Raw genomic sequence first — 12999 nt, 5'->3', positions numbered from 1 at the left:
GGATTGATTCATTAATTTCTCTTTCTGTTGCTTCATTATTGGAGTATGGAAATGCAACAGATTTCTGTACATTGATTTTGTATCCTGCAACTTTATGAATTTGTTTACCAGTTCTAGCAATTTTTTTGGTGGAGTCTTTCAGGTTTTCTATATAGAGTATCATGTCATCTGCAAATAGTGGACATTTTAATTCTCCCTTGCTGATTTGGATGCTTTTTATTTCCTTTTGTATTCTGAATACTATGGCTAGAATTTCCAGTACTATGTTAAATAACAGTGGGAAGAGTAGATATCCTTGTTTTGTTCCTGACTGTAGAGGGAAAGCTCTCAGATTTTCCCCATTCAGAATGGTATTAGCTATGGGTTTTTTCATATGTGGCCTCTATTATATTGAGGTATGTTCCCTCTAAACCTACTTTGTTGAGGTTTTTTTTTTTTTTTTATCACGAATGGATGTTGTACTTTGTCAAATGTTTTATCTATGCATCTATTGAAATAATTATATAGTTCTCATCCTTCCTTTTATTAATGTGATGTATCATATTGATTGATTTGTGAATATTGAGCCACGCTTGCAACCCAGGAATAAATCCCACTTGATTATGGTGAATGACTTTTTTTAATGCATTGTTGGAATCAGTTTGCTGGTATTTTATTGAGAATTTTTGCATCCATCTTAACCAGGGATATTGGCCTATAGTTCTATTTCTAGTGGAGTCTTTATCTCATTTTGCTGGCCTCATAGAATGAGTTTGAAAATTTTGCTCCCTTCTCTATTTTTTGGAACAGTTTGAGAAGTATTTACTCTTCCTGTGAAGCCATCTGGCCCTGGACTTTTGTTTGTCAGGGTTTTTATTATTCTTACTATTATTACTAATTAAAATTTTTAAATGTTTATTTATTTTAGAGACAGAGTGCAAGCAGGCAAGCAGGGGATGGGGCAGAGAGAGGGAGACACAGAAGCCAAAGCAAGCTTCAGGCTCTGAGCTGTCAGCACAGAGCCTTATGTGGGGCTCAAGCTGGTAAACGGCAAGATCATGACCTGAGCCAAAGTCGGCTGCTCAACCGATTGAGCCATCCAGACACCCCCAGTTTTGGTAGTTTATATGTTTCTAGGAATTTGTCCATTTCTTCCAGGTTGTCCAAAATGTAGGCATATAGTTTTTCATAATATTCTCTTATAATTGTATTTCTGTGGTGTTGGTTGTTATTTCTCCTCTCTCAGTTGTGATTTCATTTATCTAGGTCCTTTTTCTTTTCTTTTTTTTTTTTTTAATTTTTTTTTTCAATGTTTATTTATTTTTGGGACAGAGAGAGACAGAGCATGAACGGGGGAGGGGCAGAGAGAGAGGGAGACACAGAATCGGAAACAGGCTCCAGGCTCCGAGCCATCAGCCCAGAGCCTGACGCGGGCTCGAACTCACGGACCGCGAGATCGTGACCTGGCTGAAGTCGGACGCTTAACCGACTGTGCCACCCAGGCGCCCCTTTCTTTTCTTTTTGATAAGTCTGGCTAGAGGTTTATAAATTTTATTGATTTTGATTCAAAGAACCAGCTCCAGGGTTTCATCGTTATGTTCTATTGTGTTTTTTTTAGTTTCTATATTATTTATTTCTGCTCAATTCTTTATTATTCCCTTCCTTCTTCTGGCTTTAAGCTTAATTTGTTGTTCTTTTTCTAGCTTCTTTTGGTGTAAGGTTAGGTTGTTTACTTGAGATTTTTCTTGCTTCCTGATATAGGCCTGTATTGCTATATACTTTCCTCTTAGGACCACTTTTGTTACATCCCAAAGATTTTGAACTGTTGTGTTTTAATTTCTATTTGTTTCCATGTATTTTTAAAATTTCTTCTTTGGTTTCCTGGTTGACCCATTCATTGTTTACTAGCATGTTATTTAACTTCCATTATTTGTGGTCTTCCTAGATCTTTTCTTGTGGTTGACTTCTAGTTTCATAGTGTTGTGGTCCAAAAAGATGCATGGTATGATTTCAATATTTTTGTGTTTGTTGAGGCCTGTTTTGTGACCTAATATGTGATCTATTCTGGAGAATGGTATATATGTATATGAAAAGAATGTGTATAATGTGTATTCTGCTGTTTTAGGATGGAATGTTCTGAATATATGTTATGTCCATCTGGTCCAGTGTGTCATTCAATGCCATTGTTTCCTTGTTGATTTTCTATATGGATGATCTGTCCATTCATGTAAGTGGGGTGTTAAAGTCCTCTATTATTATTGTGTTATTATCAATTAGTTCCTTTGTTAATGTTTTATATATATAGGTGCTTCATGTTGGGTGCATAAATATCTACAATTGTTTTATCTTCTTGTTGGATTGTCCCCTTTATGATTATGTAATGCCCTTCTTTGTCTCCTGTTACAGTCTTTGCTTTTTTTTTTTAATTTTTTTTAATGTTTATTTTTGAGACAGAGAGAGACAGAGCATGAATGGGGGAGGGTCAGAGAGAGAGGGAGACACAGAATCCGAAGAAGGCTCCAGGCTCTGAGCTGTCAGCAAAGAGCCTGACGCGGGGCTTGAACTCACAGACAGTGAGATCATGACCTGAGCCGAAGTCGGAAGCTCAACTGACTGAGTCACCCAGGTGCCCCTAGTCTTTGTTTTAAACTCTAGTTTGTCCAAATATAAGTATTGCTACTCTGGATTTCTTTTGACAACCAATTGAGTGTTAAATGTTTCTTCTCCCCCTCACCTTTTTTGTTTTAATATTTTTTAACGTTTATTTATTTTTGAGAGAGAGAGACAGATAGTGAGCTGGGGAGGGGCAGAGAGAGAGGGAGACACAGAATCCAAAGCAGGCTCCAGGCTCTGAACTGTCAGCACACAGCCTGACGCAGGGCTCGAACTCACGAACTGCATGATTGTAACCTGAGCCGAAGTCAGACGTTTAACCACCTGAGCCACCCAGGCGCCCCACCCCCTCACTTTCAATCTGTACATGTCTTTAGGTCTAAAATGAGTTTCTTGTAGGCAGCATATAGATAGGTCATTTTTTTTTTTATCCTTTCTGACACCCTATGTCTTTTGATTGGAGCATTTAGTCCATTTACATTCCAAGTAATTATTGATAGATATGTATTTATTCCCATTTTACTACTTGTTTTGTTGTTGTTTCTGGAGATTTTTTCTGATCCTTTCTTGTCTTTGTCACTTTTGGTCTCTTCTTCATGCTCAGAGTCCTCTTTAATATTTCTTGCAGAGCTGGTTTAGTGGTCACAAACTCCTTTAATTTATGTTTTTCTGGGAAACTTTATCTCTCCTTCTATTCTGTATGATAGCCTTGCTGCATAGAGCTTTCTTGGCTGCAGACTTTTCCCATTCAGCACTTTGAGGATATCATGCCACTCCCTTCTTGCTTGCAAGTTTCTGTTGAGAAATATCCAGCTTGACTTACAGATTTTCCCTTATAAATTATGGACTTCTTTTGTCTTGCTGCTTTTAAAATTGTTTCTGTATCACTATATTTTGCAAATTTAATTACAATATGTCTTCTTTTTGGCCTGCTTTTATTGATTTTAATGGGCATTCTTTGTGTCTCCTGGATCTGAATCTCCATTTCCTTCCCCAAATTAGGGAAGTTTTCAGCTATTATTTTCTCAAATTTTCTTCCCCCCTTTTCTCTCTTTTTCTTTTGGATACTCCTGTAATATCAATGTCACTGAGTTTCCTATATCTATTCTGATGTTCCATAATTCTTCATTCTCTTTTTTGTTCAGCTTCATTATTTTCCATTATTTTGTCTTCTTTGTCACTAATTCATTCCTTTGCTATCTCCAGTCTGCTGTTCATTGCAGTAACCTATTTCCAATCTTATTTATTGCATTCTTCATCTCTGATTGATTCTTTCTTAACTCTTTTATCTCTGTGGTAAATGTCTCACTGATGTCTTATATTCTTTTCTCAGGCCCAGTGAGTATCTTCATCATCACTGCTTTAAATTCTCCATCAGACATGTTACTTATATATGTTTCACTTAGAGCTCTGGCTGTGGCCTTATTTTGTTCTTTTATTTGGGATAAATTCCTCCATCTTGGCATTTTGAATAAATCTCTGTCTTTTCTCTGTATTAGAAAAACTAGTTCTGTCTCCTGCTCATGAAAGTAATGGCCTTGTGAAGGAGAGGTCATATAGTGCCCATGGCCTAGTGCTTTAAGAAGTGTCTCTGGTGTGTGCTGTGTGTGCTCTGCTATTGTGTGTTGGCTGCTCCATCCTTCAGGCCAGTCACCTGCAAAGGCTCTCCTTGCTTGCTATGGGCACTGTTTGGTCCTTGGCCTGAATGTGGCAAGTATTATCTAAATGTGCTCTGGTCTGCTTGTGAAATGAGACCTGACACCAACTCTACCAGAATTGAGGCCCTGCAGAACTCTCTGGTCAGGAGATATGGTGTGGGCAGAGGTTTGTGCCGGTCCTCTGGGGAAGGGGCCCACTCTACTGGGACTGAGGCAAGCCTAACTGAGAACAGTCCTGCAACAGCACAGAGGGGTGGGCCTTGGTGTAAGCAAGTTAGACAGTCAGTGTCCTCTCTGAGCTGCTTCCCTCAGGTGGCTCTGTGCTTATGCTGAGGGATGGGGTAGGGAAATGGCACCAGTCGTCTCCTTTGTTCCTGGAGAGGCTCTGTGAATGCTGCCTCTCAGAGGAGCATTTCTAGAATAGGGAATAACTCCCCTCTGTGTGCCCTGGACATTTTTCTGATTGTTGTTTCCACACTGTCTCTCCCCAGATTGTTTTCTTGCCTTCTATCTGGGAGCTGATTAAGACTTAGTTTTGATATAATTTCCTTTTGTTGGTTATAAATTTTCAAGTACAGAAAAGTATAAAAGCAAAACTAAGCACCAAACACAGGGAAGCAATGATAATGTTTTGTATATTTTCATCTAGTCCTCTTTCTCTGCATACTTTTAACATATGAAACCTTGATATACATATATTTTGTATCCTGTGTTTTTCATTTATATTGTAATATAAGCATTCTCTATTAATAAAAAACAACTTCCTATACATTATTTTTTCAAATTGTGGTAAAAAACACATAACACAAAATTTATCATCTTAACCCTATACATTATTTTTAATGATTATAAAATATGTTACTAAACACAGTATATTCCTCCATTGTTAGAAATTTAGAATGTTTCAAATTTTTCACTGTTAACAATGACTCTGCAATTAACATACTTTGTCCACATTTTAACTTACTTCCTTAGACTAGATTTTTGGAAGTAGAATTACAGGTCAAAGAACATGATTATTTTAAAGCCCTTAATATACATTCCCAAAAAACTTTGCCCTCCTATTATCACTATATAAAATGCCCATTTGATTAGTATCTCAATGCAATCTCATTAGTATAACAGGCTGATAAAAATGGTACTATTTTAATCTCAATTTGGTTAAGGCTTCTGGAGTGAAGTGTGAGATTAGATAACTGGTTTTGTAACCCTTTGCTGACTTATAGTCAATAAATGGGGTTGGAGAGTCTGAGAGGAGTTAAAGATTAGAAGAGGATTTTTGGAGAGTTTGGGGTGTATTATGAGTTCTATTTATCCTGAAGAAGAGATCAGATGTGCTCCCTCTTACCTCAATCCTAGGAAAAAGGCTTCAATAGAACCATTTGGAAACCTTGCCCAGGTGAACTGTGCAGTTGGGGCACATATTGTAACCAGTCTTTAATTCATACCAAAATCTAAAGGTCTTGGCTAGGTACTCTAAGGGCATATTTTACAAATAATGAAATTTAGGCCTAGAAAGTTTAAGTAAATTGTTCAAGGTCTTTGCAAGTAAGCAGTGGAAGTAATAGAGCTAGAACTGAAACCCAAATGTTCTGAATCAGTGCTTGAATATTTACCCATTCTGCAATATTTTTTCTCATTTACCTGTGAAATCTTTATTATTTTCATTACTATATATTTGTTCATACTTTGACCTGACCTGAATTCTTCATCTTCCAACTTGGAATTCTTTGGATTCCACCAATACAATTTCAACTTCTAGCAGCCCCCTTAAAAATATTTATGAGATCAGATATTTATATTCAGGACTGACATAACTGCTATTCTTAAAATGTTGAATTTGTTAGATAAACTTTAACTGACTCTATTACTCTCTTTAAGGATTTTTTATACTTGCAAGATGCAATGGGTTGAATTTTGCTCCCCAAAATTCATTTGTTGAAGGCTTAAACCCCTGTACTTCAGAACGTGACCTTATTTGGATATAAGGTTGTTGTAGATGTTATTAGTTAAGATAAGGTCATTAGAATGGTCTCTAATACAATATTATTGGCATCCTTATTTAAAAGAAGGGAAATTTGGAGCATCTGGCTGGCCCAGTCAGTAGAGCATATGATCTCAGGATTGTAAATTAAGCCCCACATTGGGTGTAGAGATTATTTAAAAATAAAATCTTTTTTTTTAAGGTGTGGGGGAGTTTGGAAACAGACAGACATAGAGGGAAGACAAAGACAGAAATATGGTCATCTATAAGCCAAGGAGAAGAGGCCTGAAACAGATCCTTCCCTCCCACCCCTCGAAAGGAACCAACACTGCCAAGACCTTGATATTGGACGTCAAGCCTTCAGAACTGTGAGCCAGTACCTTTCTATTGTTAGGACACTCAGGTTGTAGTACTGTTTTACACCAGCCCTAGCAAACTAATACACAACTAGTGCTGAGTATTGAAGCTTGGTTATGAAATCTTGAAGTTCAATACAGGAAGTGCAATCATCCTAGAGAAAACAGAAAATTTCAGTCCTAACAACTGTTGCAATTTCCATTAGAGAACAAAAGCTTTTATACATTTTTAAGCATATATTTCATGGTTTTAGTTTCCTTTCTGCTATAATACCTCATAGGAATTTAAATGATGACTTTTCTATATCCCTAAGTTCTAACTCCATAGCTTAACTTTTCAGGATCTTTGACATGATCTTAGTCTAACTTTTCATGCTTATATCTCACTGTTGTTTTTCATAAATTACATGACCAAGTCAAATTGGGACACTAGTCCCAAAATAGGCCTGGGTATTCCTATCTTTGTTCTCTTCATCTCTCTATTTAGAATGGCCTTTCCATTCTTTATCATCATACTTTGAAAAATCCAAAGTTAAAGTCTTCCTTCAGTGCTCAGTGAAAAAACCTCCACTTCTAAGAATCTAAATGGTTCTGAAATACCATTATATATTTTTGCTTCATTGATTTTTATTTTACTTCTCTGGCTTTATGTAATATGCTCTTAAGTAAATTAGGGTAAGAAGCAACTAGTACAGGTAAGTGTTATTTTGGTTTATTCTTCCAAAAGTGGAGACTGAGATAAGAGCTTTGGGTGCAGGTCATTTGTTTGGAGAAGTAGTCTCAGGGCTCAAGAGTGAGGAGACTGAGAAGAATGAAACAAGGAAGAAAGAAAAGCAAATCTCAGAGTGAGTAAGCCTCAGTCCCACCAGGAACTCATTGAGGAATGGTGTAGAATATAATTATGTTTACCCAAGAATAAAAGACAGCAATATTTATCTAATACGTCCCATCCCTTAAGTGGTCAAAAAATCTCAAGGTATATCTCTGGCACTTCCAGGTTTATGCATCTATCAGAATGGTTTAACAGGCTTCTACAAATATCATGTGCAGTGCTATTAATGAAGCCACAGGGCATAAACTGAGAGATACATGGTGCAGCTATGACAAGATGCTCTCTGACTACACCTGCCCAGAGCTAGCAGTTAGACTAAAAGGATAGACAGGGAGAATTACTCATGAATATTAAAAAAAATCTGATAAAATTGTGCTAGAAAACATATCTAACATGGCCCATTCCTTGCAATGTTCTAATCTGTTCATGTCCTAGTTTAATAGTTCCTAAAGACAAGAATACTATGTATAGAAACAGTACACGTGGACTGTATTCCTCCTTCTGATCAAAAGAGTGAAGTCACCCGTGCATGCTAGGTTAGGCAGCTAGAATCTCAGCAAGATATCCAGCCACACAAAAAAAAAACAGGCTCAGAATTTCCATTTGACCTGAGATGTAACTCACTCTTAGTTTGGGTTCCTCCAAATGCAGACCCTGAGACAATTATTCAACTACAAGTAGTTTATTTCAGAGGTGATCTCAGGAAACACCCTTGAAGAAATGAGGATATGAGATAAGCATAGAAAGGAAGCCAATAAAAAATACATTTATTAAGCTGTTTCTACCATGGAGAATTAGAATTCCATTCTACTGGGGAACTCAGGGATAGTATAAAGCACACCCCAGATTTATCCCCAAAATGGGTGAGAAATTTGGGGTATTTATCTGCCAGTTCTCCTGACATTGGTTGAGAGCGCCCTCCAAGAAAAATATCCAGCATTTCTAAATTGCCCTTTGTGTGAGCAAAGTGGATTATCATGGCCAGGAGAAAATCCTTCAGGCAAAGAGCCTACAGCATTAGCAATAAGTAGCTTTCAACATGCAGGGGCAAACCTGAGTAGAAATGAGAAGGGCATCAATAGCTATAGATATCTGCTATAGAAACTAAAGTTGTTTAAACAGCTACTTCTCTTGATTACATGACAAATTCAATGAATTCAGGGCTAGAGGAAGGAAGGAAGGAAAGAAGGAAGGAAGGAAGGAAGGAAGGAAGGAAGGGAGGGAGAAGAAAAGAAAAAATGAGTTCTTCATGTGTTAGACATTAACTGTTTAAAATTATTTCATTAATTTTCATTGCCATATGTAAACGGTGAACTGGAGCCTGAAAGTACATGTGTTTATCTGCATCACACATTCAAAATTGCATTTAGATTTGTGTTGATGAAAATAAAGTCATTGTTGGAACTTCCAAAAGCAGCAACATTTTTCCAAAAGCAACACACATATATTTTTTGATCTATGTGTGATCTATTTATTTTGCTTGCTCCATCAATTTAATATTAATAGCTGCTCTTAGGTTAGCCCAAAAAAGTCCATGTTTGCTCTTCTCCTTGGGCCATTCCAAATAAGTCCTTCGTGCCATGAGATTTTTGAGCTTGTGATAGCTGCTGGGAATGGAATACTGTGGAATAGGCTCCAGCAAGATCAAAATTAAGTTATCAAAAGCTTCATGAAATAGATTGTGGTGGGCAAAGTAGAGTTCATAATGACACCACTCACTCTGAACAAAGTTGGGAGACAAAACAAAAATGGACTTGTAACTTTTCTCAATGCAGTTGATGATATTCTCCACAATGCTCTTGCCAGGAACAAAGTTTCTCTCATGGAGACAAATCCTTAGGTCTTCTTTTTCTAGGTTTGGTAATAATTCACTCTTCACCCACACAGAATCATGCCCACTATATGAAATAAAAGCGTGGAACTGAAGGGTTCTTTGGAGTTCTTCTAAGGGTAGGTTCCTTGCCCTGTGCCGGGTCTGGGTCCACTGACACACCATCCTGAGATACCAGGGCAGATCAAAGTACATACAGAGGGCAGTCACAGTAACAGTCAACACCAGCACAGTGACCCCAATGGTGACAAGCAGCAGAGCTGTGTTGCAGGATAACTGAGACACATGAAAGTCCTTTAGTGGGGTTCCTTTATACCCCTCTGGATAGTCACACTTATAAGAATCAGGCCAACCCTCTACCACTTCACTTGATACTTGGCCTATATTCTGGATAAATTCTCTTAGCTCACAGGTGCATTGGAATGGATTGTTTCCTGCTCTTATGGACCTAATCTTCTGGCAGCTGTGGAAGAAATCAGCTGATGGGTTGGAAATTGAATTATGGTCAATGATCAGTACAGAAAGGCTGCTAAAAGCTCCACAGTCAGGAAGGTGGGCTAAGGAATTGGAGGCAACATTGAGTTCTTGCAAAGCTTCTAGTTTCATGATTCGTTTAGGAATGCTTCTTATTTGGTTATTGTGAAGATCAAGTACCTTGACCTTAGGAGGTAAACATCTGAAAACAGAGTCAGTAAGTATATTTGAAGACATATTTAAACTTAATAAACTTGTAGTCCAAGAGCAATCTCCTTCATTTTTATCATACCTTAGAGAATTCTGACTAACATCCAATTGTTGTAGAGACTTCATCTCTTTGGTCATATAAACTATACTTGCAAGTTCTTTTAATTGATTCATTTGTAAACTAAGTGTCTCCAATTTAGCCAAGTTTCCACAGTTTTTGAAAACCATGTCTGTTAAGAGATTATTAGAAAAATCCAAATATAAAAATGTGCTAATTTGGGATGGACAAACCATGTGGACCATATGTGTACCAGACACTGTGAAATTTTGGACGTTCATATTTGAAAAGATTTCATAGATATAACTTTGTGGAAAACTGAACACATCAGTGACCACTTGGTGTATAGAGAAGGCCTTCAGTGAAGTGTTCGAATAATCAAAATCTCTGAAGTCAAGGTGACCTTGTAGTTTTACATTTGAAATTGAGAAATACTTTATGCTTGTATGCCAAACCAACTGGATGATCATAATGAAAAAATTCCAAGTTGTTTCAATGTTGTTTAAAGTAAGATTTGATAACCTTGAGTTGTTCTGAAGTTTTAACAGAACATTTTGGAAATAAGAACATCCATTATCATCTAGCACACATTTGATATTGGAAAGTTCCAGACTTACTGCTGTGCTGACTGATACATCCAAAATAAAACTGAATTCTTTTCTTGTGGGGAAAATAATGTGTAGACTTTCTATATTAAAGTTTTGAAGGCTCTCAGGGTCTTCTTTTTCCCCATAAGCGTCTCCTAAGACCAGTAAAACCTTACTTATATGCAAAGAAGCAATTGGTAGCGCACTAGATTTTTGTAATTGTGTGGCGCTCAACCCCAGAAATTCTAGTTGAGACATATTGCCAAACTCTTTGCATATGGGTAGGCCAACAAATGCATTAAATGAGAGGTCTAAATGCTTGAGATTCACAGTAGGACGGCAAGAAATCTTCCACAATTCATTGTGGGACAAATCCAAATATTCCAATTCCTGGTTGAATTTGAAAACACTAATATCAAGATATTGAATTCTGTTATGAGAAACTATCAAAATCCTTAGCTTTGATAGTGATACGATGTCAGAAGTCCGAAGCTCAGATATATAGTTTTGTGATATATTTAAGATTGTTGTTTTCAGGGATAGGTTTTGGGGAACATGAAAGAGACTTGATTCTGATCTGTCAACCAAAAATTCACTTTCATCAGTCAGTTGGATTTTGGTCTCAAGTATTAACATGAAGATGATGGCAAAATGGAAGATGCTAGAATTAGTTTTCATCATTTTGTAATATTAGACATTCCTAAGAATAGTTGTTATCCTTTAGAGCATCTTGATACAGGTACAAATCCTAAAAAAAAAAAAAAAAATCCACTTTAAATAATTGTATTAAACTAGGCATGACTGGCATGAAACATTTTTTCCTAGGGACTCATAAAATGAAGTCTACATTCTTTGAAGTCACACAATCTGAAACCAGGGAAATACACATATTGATAAACAATTATACTACCTCTAATCAAATAACTTTAATATGCATGGTGTAATGGGTTGAATGGTGACGTCACCCAAAAGATATACACCTTGTAACTCTGTCCTAATCACCAGAAACTGTGAATATTACCTAACTTGGAAAAAGGATCTTTGTAGAGATGATTAAGTTAAGGATCTTTAGATGAGGGGATCATCCTGGATTATCCAGGTGGTCTCTAAATCCAGTGACAAGCGTTCTTATAAGAGAAAAGCAGAGGGATATTTGATGGAGATAATAGAGACACAGAGAAGGCCATCTGAAGATGGAGGCAGAAATTGGAACAGATACAGCCACAAACCAAGGAATGCCGACAGCTACCAGAAGCTGAAAGAGGCTTTAGAGAGAGCTTAGTGCTACCAACACCTTGATTTTAGACTTCTGGTCTCCAGAACCATGAGAGAATAAATTTCTGTTGTTTTTAGCCACCAAGTGTATGGTAATTTGTTATAGCAGCCACAGGAAATTAATACAGGTAGTTTTACATATTTATGGAAAGTCCACTGACCACAGCCTTCCCAAGATCATACAGAATTCCAGCTAGGATTCACAGCTGGTATGTTTTCTACTTTTGACATGCACCACCTCATGGCTTTCTTAAGAGTTCCTTTCACATGGGGTTGAATTCAGGCTTTTTTGCATTACTTTCCATTATTTACACATGGCTTCATGCCTAACTTTGGTATTATTCAAAAGGTAATTAGATAACTAAAAGTCTCTCAAAATCCATTTATTCATCCATTTGTTTATTCATCCAGTATTTATTGATAATCTACTGGCCATGTTTTAGGAACTAGAGGTAAAGCCATGAACAAAATAAAGCCCTAATTCTCAAGGGGTTTGTTCTCTGGTGGGTAGACAGAAAACAAATGACTAAATGTAATTTCATGTAGTAGTAAATGACATGGAAAACTTAAGCAGAGTAAATGAATCAAGAATAATGGTAGGAAGGGAGGATATAAGATGGTGGAGCAGCATGAAGACCCTCAGCTTGTCTCATCTCTGCAATGAAGCTAGATCAGCACCAAACCATTTTGTACACCTAGAAAATTGATCTGAGGATTAACACAATAATCTGCATAACCTGAGCCACAGAACTCAGCAGGTACATGGTGTGGAGAGGTGAACGGGGGGAGAGAAAAGCCACAGAGGGTAAGGAGCTCTTTTTGCAGACAGAAGATAGAGAAAGGAGGAGACTGCAGTGCATCAGGAGAGTGAAGGAAAAATACTCGCCCGAAAGTAGTAGGAGAGAGAGAGAAAGAGTGAAAACACAGAGGACTGAACAAGAAATGTGTTGCCCAAAACCACTGATGGGGAGAAAGGAGAGTTTCAATAACACCAAGATTCTATAAACAGTGGAGCACAAAGTCTGAAGTTCTGGAGTTCAGTGCCTGGTGATGCTCCGGTAAGGAAGTAGGGCGAATCCCCAGATGCAGGCAGCAGCGTCTGAGGAGTCCCTGTGCGATGAGGAGAAATGGTTCCCCTGCTT

The 12999-nt window shown here is 37.4% G+C and overlaps 1 protein-coding gene across 3 annotated transcripts in view; it reads right to left on the bottom strand.

Moving 5' to 3' along the window:
- Positions 1-7286: 7286 nt before the first annotated feature.
- The window catches only part of TLR1 (toll like receptor 1), a 47440-nt gene continuing 41727 nt past the window's right edge, over positions 7287-12999 (bottom strand). For all 3 annotated transcript variants that reach the window (XM_086705228.1, XM_086705227.1, XM_086705226.1), the window contains one exon: positions 7287-11330. In XM_086705228.1, coding sequence (XP_086561354.1) covers positions 8894-11263 — 2370 coding nt within the window. In that variant the 5' untranslated portion in view covers positions 11264-11330 and the 3' untranslated portion in view covers positions 7287-8893. The remainder of the gene's footprint in view (positions 11331-12999) is intronic.

Source organism: Puma concolor, chromosome B1 (genome assembly GCF_028749965.1).
Source record: "Puma concolor isolate L17-30 chromosome B1, mPumCon1.1.hap2, whole genome shotgun sequence".
Lineage (NCBI taxonomy): Eukaryota > Metazoa > Chordata > Mammalia > Carnivora > Felidae > Puma > Puma concolor.
This window is presented reverse-complemented; position numbering and strand designations above follow the sequence as displayed.